This window comes from Carassius auratus, chromosome 12, assembly GCF_003368295.1.
Source record: "Carassius auratus strain Wakin chromosome 12, ASM336829v1, whole genome shotgun sequence".
NCBI classification, from domain to species: Eukaryota; Metazoa; Chordata; class Actinopteri; order Cypriniformes; family Cyprinidae; genus Carassius; species Carassius auratus.
Window position 1 is genome coordinate 4035759 of NC_039254.1, and position 15129 is coordinate 4050887.

General features: G+C 36.2%; 2 protein-coding genes and 1 long non-coding RNA gene across 8 annotated transcripts; 1 reads left to right on the forward strand and 2 right to left on the reverse strand.

Annotated features, from left to right (window-relative positions):
- Positions 1 to 724: 724 nt before the first annotated feature.
- armc7 (armadillo repeat containing 7) lies at positions 725 to 2857 on the reverse strand. Its single transcript, XM_026276350.1, has 4 exons — positions 2800 to 2857; positions 2331 to 2452; positions 1373 to 1516; positions 725 to 1301 (listed from the first exon to the last, which is right to left on the reverse strand). Exons 2-4 carry the CDS (start codon positions 2416 to 2418, stop codon positions 955 to 957), a joined length of 579 nt encoding a protein of 192 aa, XP_026132135.1. The 5' UTR covers positions 2419 to 2452; positions 2800 to 2857; the 3' UTR covers positions 725 to 954.
- LOC113111540 (uncharacterized) lies at positions 2811 to 4462 on the forward strand. Its single transcript, XR_003293327.1, has 2 exons — positions 2811 to 3395; positions 3794 to 4462. It is a non-coding gene; the product is annotated as an uncharacterized LOC113111540 (long non-coding RNA).
- A 386-nt stretch (positions 4463 to 4848) lies between these two features.
- On the reverse strand, positions 4849 to 14602 carry ndel1a (nudE neurodevelopment protein 1-like 1a). 6 transcript variants are annotated; one of them, XM_026276349.1, is made up of 10 exons: positions 14475 to 14602; positions 12273 to 12369; positions 9973 to 10126; positions 9735 to 9883; positions 8851 to 8987; positions 8469 to 8642; positions 8297 to 8388; positions 8018 to 8166; positions 7696 to 7730; positions 4849 to 5831 (listed from the first exon to the last, which is right to left on the reverse strand). In XM_026276349.1, the coding sequence occupies exons 2-10, from the start codon at positions 12356 to 12358 to the stop codon at positions 5824 to 5826; spliced, it is 984 nt and encodes a 327-aa protein (XP_026132134.1). In that variant the 5' UTR covers positions 12359 to 12369; positions 14475 to 14602; the 3' UTR covers positions 4849 to 5823. The 6 variants fall into 6 exon arrangements, with proteins under 6 accessions (XP_026132134.1, XP_026132131.1, XP_026132133.1 ...); XM_026276346.1 differs by having other exon boundaries at positions 4849 to 5834; XM_026276348.1 differs by having other exon boundaries at positions 7696 to 7733.
- Positions 14603 to 15129: the final 527 nt, after the last annotated feature.

A 15129-nucleotide genomic window follows, 5' to 3' on the forward strand; every position in this document is an offset into this window, starting at 1 on the left:
TCCGACGCTCTAACCATTAGGCCACGACTTCATTTGTAATGTTTTTCTTATGCTCATCAAGGCTGCATTTATTTGATAAAAAAATATAGGGAAAAAAATGGTTTCTATTTTAATATCCTTTCAAATAAAATGTATTTCTGTGATGAAATGCTGAATTTCCATCAGTCATTACGCCAGTATAAAGTGTCGCATGATCATAAGAAAGCATCTAATTCTAATATGCTGCTTTATCATAAGAATGATCAATTTTGGCAACATTTTGCAATACTTTTTTCAAGATTCTTTGATGACTAAAATGTTAAAAAGACAGCATTTATTCAAAATATAAATATTTTCTAACAATATAAATCTTTGCTATCACTTTTTACAAATTTAACACATCCAAGCCAAATAAGTTTTAATTTCTTAAAAAAAAAAATATATATATATATATATATATATATATATATATATATATATATATATATATATATATATATATATATATATATATATAAATGAACGTACCTTAAACCATTGAACTGTAGTTTATATTGTTAAAAAATATTTATATTTTAAATAAATGCTCTTTTTAACATTTTTTTTATTCATCAAAGAATCCTGAAATAAGTATCACAGGTTCCAAAAAAAAAATATTAAGCAGCACACCAGTATCCAGCACTGATAATAAATCAGCATATTAGAATGATTTCTGAAGGATCCTGTGACACTGAAGACTGGAGAAATGATGCTGAAAATTCAGCTTTGCATCACAGAAATCAATTAGATTTTAATGTATCTTAAAAAAGAAAAATATTATTTCACATCTTAATAATATTTCACAATATTACGTTTGTACTTACGTGTGTACTTTCATATTTGAAGCCGGACCATATTTATTAAGAAAATAAGCTTTATTTTTATATCTTAGCATTTACAAACTGTCCAGGAACAACTATATTCAAAATCAAGTGTTCAGTCCTTTGGCAGTGGAATGCCCACCGCTGACTGGCTTTGCCCCTGCATTTCCTCTCGAGCCCTGTCCACTTGTTGCTGTGTGCAGTAGTCCTCCAGGAAGACCGACGCCAGGTTCCTGAGGCGCGGGTTCTGTGTGAGGGAGAAGCGCAGCATGCACTGCACCACAGCACTGTCTGTGGTCTCTGAGCGCGAGGCTGCTGTGGTCAGGTTCATTAATGTAGTGATGGCAGAGAGAACCGTCTCATCTCTGTTACTCGACAGGCAGGATATCACTAATGGGACTCCGCTGCTTTGCAGGATCTGATCACGGGACTCCCGCTCCATGCTGAGGTTACACAAACCACCTGTAAGATTTCAAACAGTTCGTTGGTTCATGTGAATAGATTATAACAGCAGTTATAACAGCTATACGAACCAATTCCAAACTCCACAAAGTTCTCATTCTCTTCTGTCAGCATGTCCAGGAAGAGCTCAGTGACCTGCAGCAGTCGCAGTGCTTCCATGTTGGATGGATCGTAGGCAAAGTTGGCCAGGTTTGCCAGCACTTGCTCTTTAGCCTCTGCCAAGAAGTGAAAAGACAAATGATGAGACAGTTTTCAGACAATATAATACCTTTATTATAAAGACAGCTGTAAACGGTTACTGTATGTACAAACCGATTCCGAAAATGTTGGGACACTGTACAAATTGTGAGTAAAAAAGGAATGAAATAATGAAAAAATATCGTATAAAGTTATAATTTATTCACAGTAGAACATAGATAACATATCAAATGTTGAAAGTGAGACATTTTGAAATGTCATGCCAAAAATTGGCTCATTTTGGATTTCATGAGAACTACACATTCCAAAAAAGTTGGGAAAGGCAGCAATAAGAGGCCGGAAAAGTTAAATGTACATCTAAGGACCACATATTGCATCAATTACAACATCATGGCTGCGTAGAAGAAGGATCCTGGTACATTCCTATTCCTAAACTTGAGCAACGTTGTCTCCTCAGTCCCCAGATGTTTGCAGACTGTTATAAAAAGAAGAGGGGATGCCCCACAGTGGTAAACATGGCCTTGTCCCAACTTTTTTGAGATGTGTTGATGCCATGAAATTTAAAATAAACTTATTTTTCCCTTAAAATGATCCATTTTCTCAGTTTAAACATCTGATATGTCATCTATGTTGTATTCTGAATAAAATATTGAAATTTGAAACCTCCACATTATTGCATTCTGTTTTTATTCACAATATGTACAGTGTCCCAACTTTTTTGAAATCGGGTTTGTACTGATTATAGTCTGTCAAGTATAAGAACATAACATGTGTAAACTGCTTCAAGCTCAAATATATAAAAATGTAGTGCATCTGCAAACAGTGACATACCCTCACTGTCAGTGTCCTGGAACTCTGTGACCAGACCCTGCAAATACTCAAACCGATCAGACGCTGAGAAATGACTCTTTCCTGCCATCACAGATGAATCATGGGTAACATGGGTTTGACACCTGCAGACAGACAGACCAACATATAGAAAAGGCAGTTTTATCACACAGTATAGATAAATAGATACTGTATTACAAAAAAAAATACCATATTACAATACTTTATTACAGGAACATTCGTGATAATGACGTTTTATTAACTTTACACCATATAAAACAAAGTTTGTGATACTAATCCACTCTGTTTCACAATACTGATACGACAGAAGTGGACCATCAGTTTGTAATACTGACAAGTCAAACAGACCATCATATAGAAAATGCTTTTCACACCGTATAAAGTTTTAAAATACTGTTAGATGGCAATAATAACAGCAATAAAGACAAGGAATGAGGCAAAAGCGACTCACTTGAGCGGAATAACACTGATGAAATTAATTCGTGCTTCCGCTATGAACTCGAAACGTTCAGTTTCATATCTACAGAAACTGTCTGTCTCCTACGGATTGTATATACAAATACATTTAATCCAGAATATCATGATTTGATCAAAGAGTGTAACGCAAAAGACAGCCGTAGAGTTTCGCATCGGCTGGTCCGTCAGTAAATACTTCCCCCGCCGTTTGTGGTTTCTTTGAGTTTATTAAGTTATTCTCTTATACATTTGCATATAAGTAAAGTATAACATAACATTTCACTGTGTAAAATATATTATTCAGAACATCCCTTCTGCTTCGTAAGACGACATAACAAATAAATTGAGTGATTTTATTTACGCACGAGCCGGAAGTACTGCTTGGAGTTAATCATATGTGTGCAGCAGTGTATATTCATCCGTGTGGAGGTCAGAGGTTTCACTGAGACTTTTGCTGTTCTGTCTGTCTGCTTACACGAAGACTATATATTTCAGCATGAACCAGTCCAAACTGTCCACTGGAAAGCGCCTTACAAAGCCGATTCTCTTTGGGACACTGCTTGTTGGTCTGGCCACAGCATTTCTGAACAGGTGAGATAACACCCCCTTGGCACTGACACAACGTGCAGATCTGTAGAGCACTAGTGTTTGTACACACAATATTGTTCCGTTTGGCTGTGTGAAAACGAGTCCTGACAAAACATATGCGGATACATCATAAAATATAAAGTAATTAATCCAATAATGCGAAGACTTTAACTGTAAAAGGTTTATTTGATTGGTAAGATATTCTTAATGGGGGTATGAATGAACAAAAAAATGGAAATTCAATACAAAAAATTACAATGACGTCATCTGTGTTGGTTACTGCACATTTGAAGTGCAATTACGTTACTCAGATTTAGTTGCATGCATCATTATAGTGCTGCCTGCAAGCATTCTTTGTGAGGTCTGATCATTCATATCATTTTTCTGCCTTTTGCATGAAGGCATATTTTCATGGAGGACCTGACAGATCTCAGAGAGCAGGAACGATCCCGCAATGAGGCAAAACGGCTGGAGGTGCTGGAAAGAAGGAAAAAACAAATGGATGAACTTGTAGAGAAGAAGAGTGCAGGGGATAGATGAGATGACTGAATGGAAACCCACATGAAAACAACACTGAAGAAAACAAAACATGGGACATTTTTTGCCAATAAGGATTTGTGGAGTGTTATAAAACTTTTTCCTTGAGTATCTGATATTGCTGTAATGGGACATAGTTGCATGGAAAGTCCATAAGTGATGGAGTAAGCAATGATTTGAATTGATTGCTTGGATCATATTTAGCTGTAACAGCTGGATTTGCAAGATGATTAGAATGGTAAATATGAATGGGCCAAACAAATGTAGGCTATGTATGTGCCTCATTCCTGCCACTGACAAAAAGCTAATTTTGTATTTATGTATATATAAAAAAATCATTTTATGGTTAATCCAAACAATTTATTAATATTAAAAATGCTATTCACCAGTTAAAAGGCAAAAAATAAATAAATCTGAGTTTTTCAAATATTTAATGTACCATTAAAACGATTTATTAATACATTTATGAAATTATGAGTAAAAAAATTGTTACACTGTGCAGTTAACAATAAAGCATTATTCTAAATTCCTTACACGGCAGTTGGCATCAGTGTTAAAGTTAATTAAGCCTGCTAAATTTTTTTTTGTCATTTTAATGAAGCTGAAATAAAAATAATAGATATACTTCAATGTTTATAAACCTAAAAATGTATAAATGTTGAAAGTTTATATACTAAAACTTAAATTAAATAGCTTTTAAATAAAGCCAAATAAAAGTGTTTTTAATGCACATAAAATACTACAACTTAAAAATAACTAAACTTACTAATTACTAAAGTTAGAAAGAAACATGAAACAAAAAATATTTTGAAATATTAATAAATACTAAAATTACACTGGCTCAGTCTGGCTGACATAAAAGCCTTTTTCTCAAGTCCTTCTAATAGAGTTAACATTTTGTTTTGATACAATAACAGACTCATGAGAACACTAGCATTTATTTGAGCAAGCAAAAGTAACAAAAAGTGCTTTTGGAACACATTGCACTAACCAAAATGAATAAGATTTGGAATTCACAGCAAGGAGAAAAATAAGTTATGGATATTCCAACGAATACTATGAGGCTGTGAAACCAACCTGCAAAAGTCGTCACACCGTATCACTACAACAGTCGATTGTCAATATAACCGAACCAGTGTTTAAAATGCAAACCAGCTGGAACCAAAACAAACCTTTTGTGTGCAACTCTAAAGATGTTTCACACTTACACCAGGCAACATGTCAGGGGACAAAAATAGGGGGAAGTCAACCCATCTCAGGCACACATTAGAACTTACTATAGATCCTACCAAAATAAAATGACCTTGTGAACCAATACAAAACATCAGGGATAAAAATAGAAACCAGTTTCCATGACATATAAGTGCACGTGTAAGTCTAGATAGTCAAATCTCCACCCTTCATCATCTTTTCTCCTTCAACATATATTAATAACATAAATTCCCTTTGTTTTCAGCTTTCACATACATTGCCATCCAACACTGTAGCAATAAATACATTTTTGGACAGTGGTAAAAGACATCACATTTGCAAACAACAGAGAAAACTAAATTAAATATGTACATATATGCTTATACCTAAATTAGCAGTAACCATAAATATATTAGATGGGTTTATACACTTTTTAAGAACTATTAACAAGTACTTCAGCAGTAAAATGTAGTATATTGCAGCGCAGAGAGTAGTATGAGATGTTGCCTGCTACAGTAGGGCTACCATTACTAACTGCATTGTAACCCACTGTAGTCTCAAGTAGTGAATTGGTATATTGCTGTATAGTGGTTGTAATGGAGTTTGTGTGTGTCTGAGGGTCACACGCTGAGCACCAGGCTGGATGGAGAGTTGGAGCGCGGCGGAGCTGTGATGTTCGTCACGGCGCCCGGGTCCAAACCGTTCACTGTCCTGCTGTGCTCAGAGAAACATGAGACTGTGGTTAAAACCCTGTACAATGCAAGCCATCAGACCATTCACACTACTGTTAGAATCGTCACTAGCATTTATTTCAGTCCACACCAGCTGGATAAACTAGACTGGATTTAGTACAAAATAGCTCTACGAAACACAAACAGGCTTTTCCCGAAACCAAATGCAAAGTTAATATGCGTAGAAAAGCTGAATTGGTGTAGATAAGCAAGCAGAACAAACTCAGAAGCTCCGAAACTGTAGATTTTCTCAGCCTAGACCACTTAATACGGCCCCCGGAGACACAACAGACAAACACTCTACTGTCCATCAGTACAAAGGTAATTGGATGACATCCATCAGCTATGCTTCGCTGTGTCTGTTCATGTTACCTTGAAACACACAAATATAATATGTGTACTGCACCATTACAAAATCAAATCACTTAAGTGTACTAAAGACTGCAAAGGCCCGTCATCCTTCTTTGATAGCTCATCTCTAGATCTGATGGGTCTTACGCAGCAGAAACACAAACCCTGGACGACCTCTCCTACAGGACTCTCTGATTCAGCACTGCAGGGAGCTGCGTAACACTGCAGATCTTCAAGAAACCCTGCCCTCCTCATAATCTTGAGATGACTCTTTATTTGCCTTCACAAATGATTAAATGGCAATAAAGCTTCATATTTTTAAGAACATGCTTAAGGTCAACATGAAATTAAAATATATAAATATATATGCATAAATCCTTTGATTCATATATATATAAAAAAATCATAATCTGTCTTTTTTTTTTTTAGAACTTTCCTTTTCAGATGATTTCACATTTTTTGACCCCTCTTACAATTATCAGGATTAGCTACTGCAACTCTTCTGGTATGTTTTGATACACTACCATTCTGAAGAAGAAAAATAATTGCAAGAAATTTATTTTATTTATTTTTGTAAGCTAGTATCCAAATATAATTGAGCTAAAGGGATTTAATGTCACATTTTTATTTCAAATAAATGCTTTTTTTGTATTTTTATTCATCAAATGATGCTGAAAAAAAGTTTCCATGAAAATATTAAGCAGCACAACTGTTACCAACATTGTTATTGTTAAATCAGCATGTTCAAATCATTTGTGGAGAATATTTGACAGTGAAAACAGAAGAAATGGCTACTGAACATTCAGCTTTGCCTTTACAGAAATTAATTATATTTTTTTAAATATTGAAATAAAAAGCTATTAATTTAAGTCTATATTCACAATACTTGTTTTTACTGTATTTTGATCAAATAAATGCAGCCTTGGTGTTTCAGAAACATCTTAATGACCCCAAACTTGTGAATGACAGTGTAAGCATTGTCTACTTTTCTCTTATTCACATGAATCAGTGAGGTAACCCAATACATTTTTTCTCATTGAATATTTTGTTGCAGAAATAGGTCATATTATGGAGTAAACAGAGTTGCAAATCTTGTTTCATGTTGACTTTAAAAAGAAAAAATGAACGTGATCAAACTAATGACGGTCTAATCCTGTAATTCAGTTCATACCCACAGACAGATGAGGAGAGAAACTCTTCGTTTAGCACTCACGGTGAACTCCATAAATTTAATTGTAACTTTTTTTGCCATGATTCAATGTTTTGAATCTTCAGCTAAGAGTCAAAACACTGGCCCAGTTCTCTCACATTTAGTTAAATAAACCACACTTGAGCAAACCTATGGAGTGCACCTTCACACACAATTTGAGCCAGCACCAAGATGTTAGTGGAGATGATATGATCTTAACCTAGTGGATTACAGTACTCTATGTAGGGGGTTGTTAACCAGCATGCATGGACCCCCACATTAAACTCCTAGTCGGAACATTTACCCAGAAGCAACGCAGGGAAAATGACCCTCTCTCTTCTGCTGAGGAGAGAAACACACAGAGGTCTGAGAGAAATTTATCTCCTGTATCATTACACTCATAATTACAGTCAAACACACTATCCTACAAACTGCCTTCCATTTCTGGCTTCACATTAAATACATAAAAGAAAATTAAGTTGTTAAGTGAACTGCTTTCAGTAGAAATCAGGAAGATTTCTAGGGCACAATGGGTAGCGTAGATCAAATAAGGTAATGCTCATCAACATCTTAAGGTTTATTGATTGGGTTTTCTGAACTGTGGCAGAACTAAATGGCTGACTCACGCTTTGTCGAAGTAGGATGTGTGGAGAGAGTGAGAGTAATTTGAAATGTCCCCGTTAATCAGATTTCCGTTGACGTTTGTGACATAGTTCTTCCTGGCTGCCTGGTCCTTGGCAAAATTTCGACAGGCTGCGAGCTTGGACTCTAAAGCCTACGAAACAGAACAAACACTTGGATTAGAAACCAAATTCATTTATGCAAATGGTTGATCCATGATTAAAAGCGGGAACAATTATTTGTCTGAATAGCTATCAAAAGTTCAATCTTCAGTGTTTACGCACCCCAACTTTGCGCAGTAAGTCCCCTACAATATTGAGCGCTGATATTCTGGCAGACGGCGTGAGGGCTGCATTAGTGGAGCTGTTGGCCAGAGCTGCAAAAGACAAGAACCAAGTGAGTCATGCAAATACGTGCGACACTGCAAACATCTCAGAGTGAAATGTAGCCGTCTACCTGTCTGGCTGGTGAAAGCATTGTCCAGGGTCTTGCTGAGAGGTGTAGCTGGCATAGACAGGGACGCCTGGACTGCGGAGTCTGTTTTGTCACTGTCTGCAGTCGGAGAGCTGGGGGCCGACATTCGCATCACCTCTGGCCGGCTCTCTCGCACCGCAAGCTCTTGCCGCAAATCTACAAATCCACATATTAAGTAACAGAGCAAGATATCGATTTATAATATTCACTAGCAGAACATAATGCTGATCTGGGTTTGTAACATGACTTCATTCCACAAACCAGGCAGGTAAAGTTTTTTTAGAGACAGAACAGGATCTTGAGCAGCCTGGAATGAGGAACTAGCTGTAATAAGAAGAATTTAGAGAGGAGAGTCAGTGAATACCTCTGGCTTCATCTTTCAGTCTCTGCACAGACACCAGGAGAGACTCCTTCTCATCCAGTTCGCTCTCCAGGAAGGCGTTCCTCTCGATGGCCTGGTTCAGCCTCTGCTCAAAGTCCTCCAGAGATGTAATCGTGGCTCTGTGGTATCGATCCATAGCAGAACAAAACTTACATTGGGCAGAAATAGCAGAACAGTGGAAAGGCATACAACCTACCAGGGCAGAATTTTTTAAAACCAAGCTAGTATCAAAACAGACCTAATTTTCATTTCTTAATGTGTCACTGTGCACATTTCCAAAAAACAAATTAGTTTTTATACATTTTTATTAGAATGTTTCACTTTTCATGAAACTATGTTCATGGCATTTCAAATTTTTAGGGTCATTAAGATTATTTAAGTTCGTTAATACTTCTATTGAGCAAGGATGCATTAAATTGATCAAAAGGGACAGTAAAGACATTTCTAATATTACAAAGGATTTCGATTTCAAATAAATCCCTCTTCTTTTCCTTCTATTAATCAAAGAATCCCAAAATATCCCAAAAAAATTAAACAGCCCTACTGTTTTCAATACTGATAATAAGAAATGTTTGTTGAGCAGCATATCAGCATATCAGAATGAAGGCCATCACATGCATAACTTACATCTGAAATATGTTAAAATAGAAAACAGTTAGAGTAACAATTACTATATATTTGATCAATTAAATGCATCCTACTGGCACAAAATTCTTACCTGTAGAGTAATTTCCTGCTCTGAATGTATTTTTTTGGGATTTTAAATAAATTGTGAATGCCGTTTAATATTATCTTTAGGAAATAATTCTGGCTGTGATACATTTGTGGTGAAATGTATGGTGAAGTGTAAGCTGATGCCCTCTGACCTCTTAGCTCTCTCCAGGTCGTCATTGGCCTGCTCTAACTCTCTGACATATTTATGCAGCTGCTCTTTGATGCCTCGAGTCTGGCTGAGGTCGTCCTCCAGCACGGAGATCTGTTTATAGCTCTGAGCATACTGATACTCTAGCTTCTCCTACAGGAGAGAGAACGCAAAGACACACACTCATTAGACCTGTCCTCGCTTCAATGTTCTTTCCACGCGGTCAGCTCACACACTCTCACCTTGAGCGAGTCGAGCTCATGCTGCAGTCTCTCGTTGTCCGCCTGCAGGTCTCTGATGCGATGCTCTGCTTGGCCCAGTTGTGTCTCCAGCTCGGTCTCCAGCTCTCTGCTCCCCTCTTGGAACTCCAGCAACTCCTCCTGTGCCTCCTTATAACTGAACAAGATACCGTTTATCACTAATGGCACATGCATAAAATATTTCTTCAAGAATGCCTTGAACTACAGCCTACTGAACACAGAAAGTTGTATTAAAACATGCTTTGGCAAACAAGAGGTGGCTTAAATTAGAATTTACACTCATTCAAAAATATAGGTCAGTATTTATTTATTTATTTATTTATAAGTCAGCTACAATTAAAGCCTCACTGCAGGAACAACTAATTTTTCCTCTTCAACTGAAAGTAACAAAAATAAAAAGCTATGAGATCCATTACCTAGGAGATGTGTCTAAAGTAATGAATACACACAGAATGATAATAAAAAGTCATCAGAAAACAGCAGTTTGGCATTTCCCATAAATGCAAGGTAATATAGGCCTGTTGTTCAGTAATATTTCTTTCCTGGTTTCATCTGGGGAATGGCACAAACACAGTCAGGCCATCACTATAGCTTATTAACAATGGAAATATGCAGAGAACAAGAACATCAATAAGTTTTTAGCTATCTGGGCTCTTAAAACCTTTGACAACTCACTGATTATTCCATTATTTAATGAACGTGATATAAGCTGACACCTTTACTAGCACAGTGTGAATGGGGCAGGCTGCATCTGCTGTAAATAACCAGTTTTGTTTACAGTGCCCTGGGCCTCCTTATATAATCACCAGCCAGCATTAAGGTCTGGAAGGATCTAAAAATGGCATTGGGGCAATATTTCCTTGCTCAGCCATGCTATAGCCACGTGAGACCGGAGTCAGGGCAGGACAACCTGTTTTTCCAGGGACAAGGAGACCACTTGCAGAAAGTATGTATCGTTCGGGACAGAATCAACATCACACCTCATTTTTGAAAGGGCTCTGAAGTACTGATTAGGGTGTTGGACTGGGAATAGATGGAGTTATCAGTATCACATGTCGGTGAAACGCAGAGGAGCCAGTGCTTCAATTGCAAGTCTTAAATCATGATGAACATAAGTGGTACTCTTGTGAATTCATGGGAGAGACTGACACAAAAGGGAAGAAACGTTGAATGAAGTCCTTGTTGTTTCTAGTAGCTTCATAAAATTGTGGTTGAAGCGCTGATGTAACATGGACTATTTTAACAATGTCATTACTACCTTTCTGGGCCTTGAACATGGTAGTTCCTTTGTTGTCTATGCAGGCTCAGAAAGCTCTGGGGATTTTTCAAAAATATCTTAATTTGTGTTCTGAAGATGAACAAAGATCTTAATGGTTTGGAACAACATGCGGATGAGTAATTAATGAGAGTATTCAAACTTTGTGTGAACTATCCCTTTAAGTGGCTGCTAACTGGCCAAGTCAAAAAAAGCCAATCACCCAAATCTCTATGGCTTGGTTCCCTCAGCTGAAGCAGGTCATTGAGATTTTCACCCCATCCACCAGGTGACAAATTGTCCAATTAAATTTTTTTTTTTTTTTTTACAATAACTCAATTTAACAAGCTGTACAAATACATATAGAGGACTTGTTTGACAGCTAAAATTAGCTCAGGAGCTGGTGCACATTCAAAAAAGGAACAGCTGATTTGCAAATCAAATCTTTTATTTGGATTACATCGATGGAGGGGTTTATTTGAACTACAAACCCCAGTCTTTTTTATGCAACCAGATGTAACCAAACAGTATTCTGATAATCACAGACTTGTGTGTACCAAGTATTTGTGTGTGTAAATGCCTGTCTTTACACAAAGGAAATCTGAAACACTCCATGCTGGAATCAAGAAATGCTGCTTTGGCATGCAATCTACCAAGCAACAAGCTTGTTGTGTAATATTTTTAGATTACAACGCTACTGAGAGCTCTTCAATGGTACAATTAGCAGCGGGAGCCTAGATCAAATCACAAAAAGCTAAACTTGTTGAAGGAAATTCCCAATGTGGCGGATTGCATAAGACTACTGTGACTGCCTTAAAGCACAGCGATTTCCTCGATATGGCTCTCATAATCTAAGGGTACAGGTTGCATAGGTTTTACTCCCAGCATTAGAGGCAGTGTTTTGTTTATCCAAAAGACAATGTGAATAGTGAAGGTTGAGGACAACATGAAAGAATGCTATCATGTGTCAGACTACAAAACAGAGAGCTGAGTGACGCTCAATGCTGCTCACTGTAGTGCTACTTACCTTTTCTTGTACTTGAGTGAAAGAGCCTTCCAAAAGTCAATTTCCTCGTCTTTGGAGGTGAATTTTGGTATCATATTTGCATCCATGACAGATAAACCTGAAAGATTATAAAAAGCACAAATACTGTTTACCATACAAAAATAAACATAAATGTAATCGAAAATAAATACAGAAATTATGAATATTACAGTTAACTGCAAAGGCCCAGTATTACGCAAAAAAATATGAACACGTCACACAACATGTCAATGTTTGTTTTGGTATCCGTCAAAGTTGGTTGTGTCTCCCAAGTTATAGATGGATTTGTGGCAGTATAGTGAGTTTTACTTGATGCATGCCTGTGACTTTAACAAAATAAAATTGAAAGATTTGTTAACATTTTTAAATTGAAATTTTTTATGCTCACAAGGCTGCATTTAATTAATCAAAAGTATAATAAAAAACAAAATATTGTAAAAAATTAATAAATGTACAAATTAAAAATATAATTTATCCAATCGCATCATCCTTCCAAATTCATTATATTAAAGTATGCTGATTTGATTGCTATACTAAAAAATAGTTTTTTTTTGTGGAAACCCTGATACATTGTTTTTCAGGATTCTTTGATGGATATAAAGTTCCAAAGAACAGCATTTATTTTAAATTAGAAATCTTTTGTAACTTTACATATATTTTTTTACCAATTAATTGTATCCTTACAAAATATAATCATCTTCTAAAAAAGGGGGGGGGGGGTATTTATTGAGCTAACATTGCATCTCTTGTATACGTGACCCAACCAGGACAGACATGTGACCCATTTTTGTGTCAACCCACCAGTTGATCGATCAGCCTCTGATTTCACAATCTGAATCTAGCAGCATGAACCTCAGTTCACCTCTGACTACTGCTGTCCCAAATAATCAATAGAACTCAGCCCATAGAAGCTCCATGTGCCCTGTTCACACACGCAAGAACATAATCACCCTCTGGTTATAGGTCACTGTCTGACAGAGCATGACTCTTTACTTGGTCACTGTGATCTCAACCCTAAACAGAAACAGAGGGACAGTCAAACAGTCCATCACAGACAAATTATATTTATTGAGATATTAAGATACTGAGAACAGTGTACTAGACTCAATGTAGCCTCTAATCTACAACTAAACAGACAACTAAAACCCACAAACCTTACCGGCACACCCCGACTTCACCACCTTTTTTTCTTTCTGTTTCCTTATTTAATTAATTCTCTCTTATGAATTACTTATTGCATATCAAAGTTAACCTGGTATCCTCTTAATAAAATACTTAAAATTTGTTTTACTTACAATTAGGATGTGTTACCTTTTGTTTAACTGAAAAGAGGTCAGTCTATAAATTGTATGTCAACACCTAATGAAACCTCTTCTATATTTACATTCTGCTCAAACACAGCCAGCCAAGGAAGGGAAAATGAATAATTAATAAATGTAGCATCCTCAAATTAAAGGTGTTCACAAAATTAAGAACGAAAGGTGGAAAGATGTTAAAAAAATTCTAAATGGCAAAAAATATTATATGTATACAAATAACCCTTCATATAAAAGATGTAAAATTATACCTGCTGTTGCCATGCAGCTCAAATATACATCTAAACTATACAGCCTATAGACCCTCGAATATACAGTTAAGATACAGAATTAAATATTGATTTTCAGTTACCTTAATGGTCCTTATAAACACTTAATGAGGTGATGCGCTGTGTTAAACAGCACCAGATGACAGGCGTTATTTATTCTGTCTAACAACTAACGTAATACGATAAATAATATTTAATCATATCTTCTGCCAACACAAGTATCGAAAACCAGAAACAAAACATCTGACATATTTCTATTCAAATACCACCAACACCACCATAACTCCTCAGTTTTGACTGTAGCGATACATTAGCTAGCCACGAGCTAGCTGACATTAGCCGGCTAACAACAACATTGATGATGCGCTTTGAATAGATGCAAACAGATATGAAAATGACAATAAAATGATGTCAAAACGCCTATTTGTGGCTACAGTGTGTGTGAAACGGTACGTTATCTTCTTTTTCTCAGATTATGTTAATGGAGCGCAGACTGGGTGTTGCCTTGTTATCTATAGCAGTAAATCAGTGACTGGTGTAATCATCTGTGATGTTTAAAGATCCTGTGTTAAGATTGAGATGTGAACTGATGAACTCACCTGAACATTTCCAGGATCTTTATCGCTGATAGTAGGACTGACTGTGATCCTGCCACAGCCTTCAGTATTTCAGCATCTCTCTCTCTTTCTCTCTCTCCGATGACGTCTGTGAGTCATGTAAAGTGATCCTGGCGACGCCTCTTTTTCTTCTTCTTTTTTCATTCTTTTTTTTTTTTTTTCTTGGCATTCCGCAATTATCAGTGCATGACGCAACTATATTATTTTTTATGTATTTATGTAGGGCTTGAACCTTAGATAAAATAAGAACAGATATATTGATATTTATGTAAAGTTGTTTAAAACATAAAGATGTATTTATTTAGAGCCGAAATGTTATTTAAAAATAACATAACTATATTTATTTACGGCTGAAACTTTAAATAAATAAAGATAAAGTAGCACACTTTCTAATAATTTAATGATCCAATTCATTACATTTATCATGTAGTTACTTGTTATGGCCCAATGGAACAATACGGATATGATTATCTGTGATTTAAGATTAGCAGTGACCCAATTTTTGATATCTGGTGTGGCAAATGATGTCGGATTTACCGTCTCTCCCACTTTGCTTGTTATATTCAACATATCAATATAATAATAACATAAAATATTTAAATAACTTGAACCAGAGAGTCAGATTTCATGTCAGAAA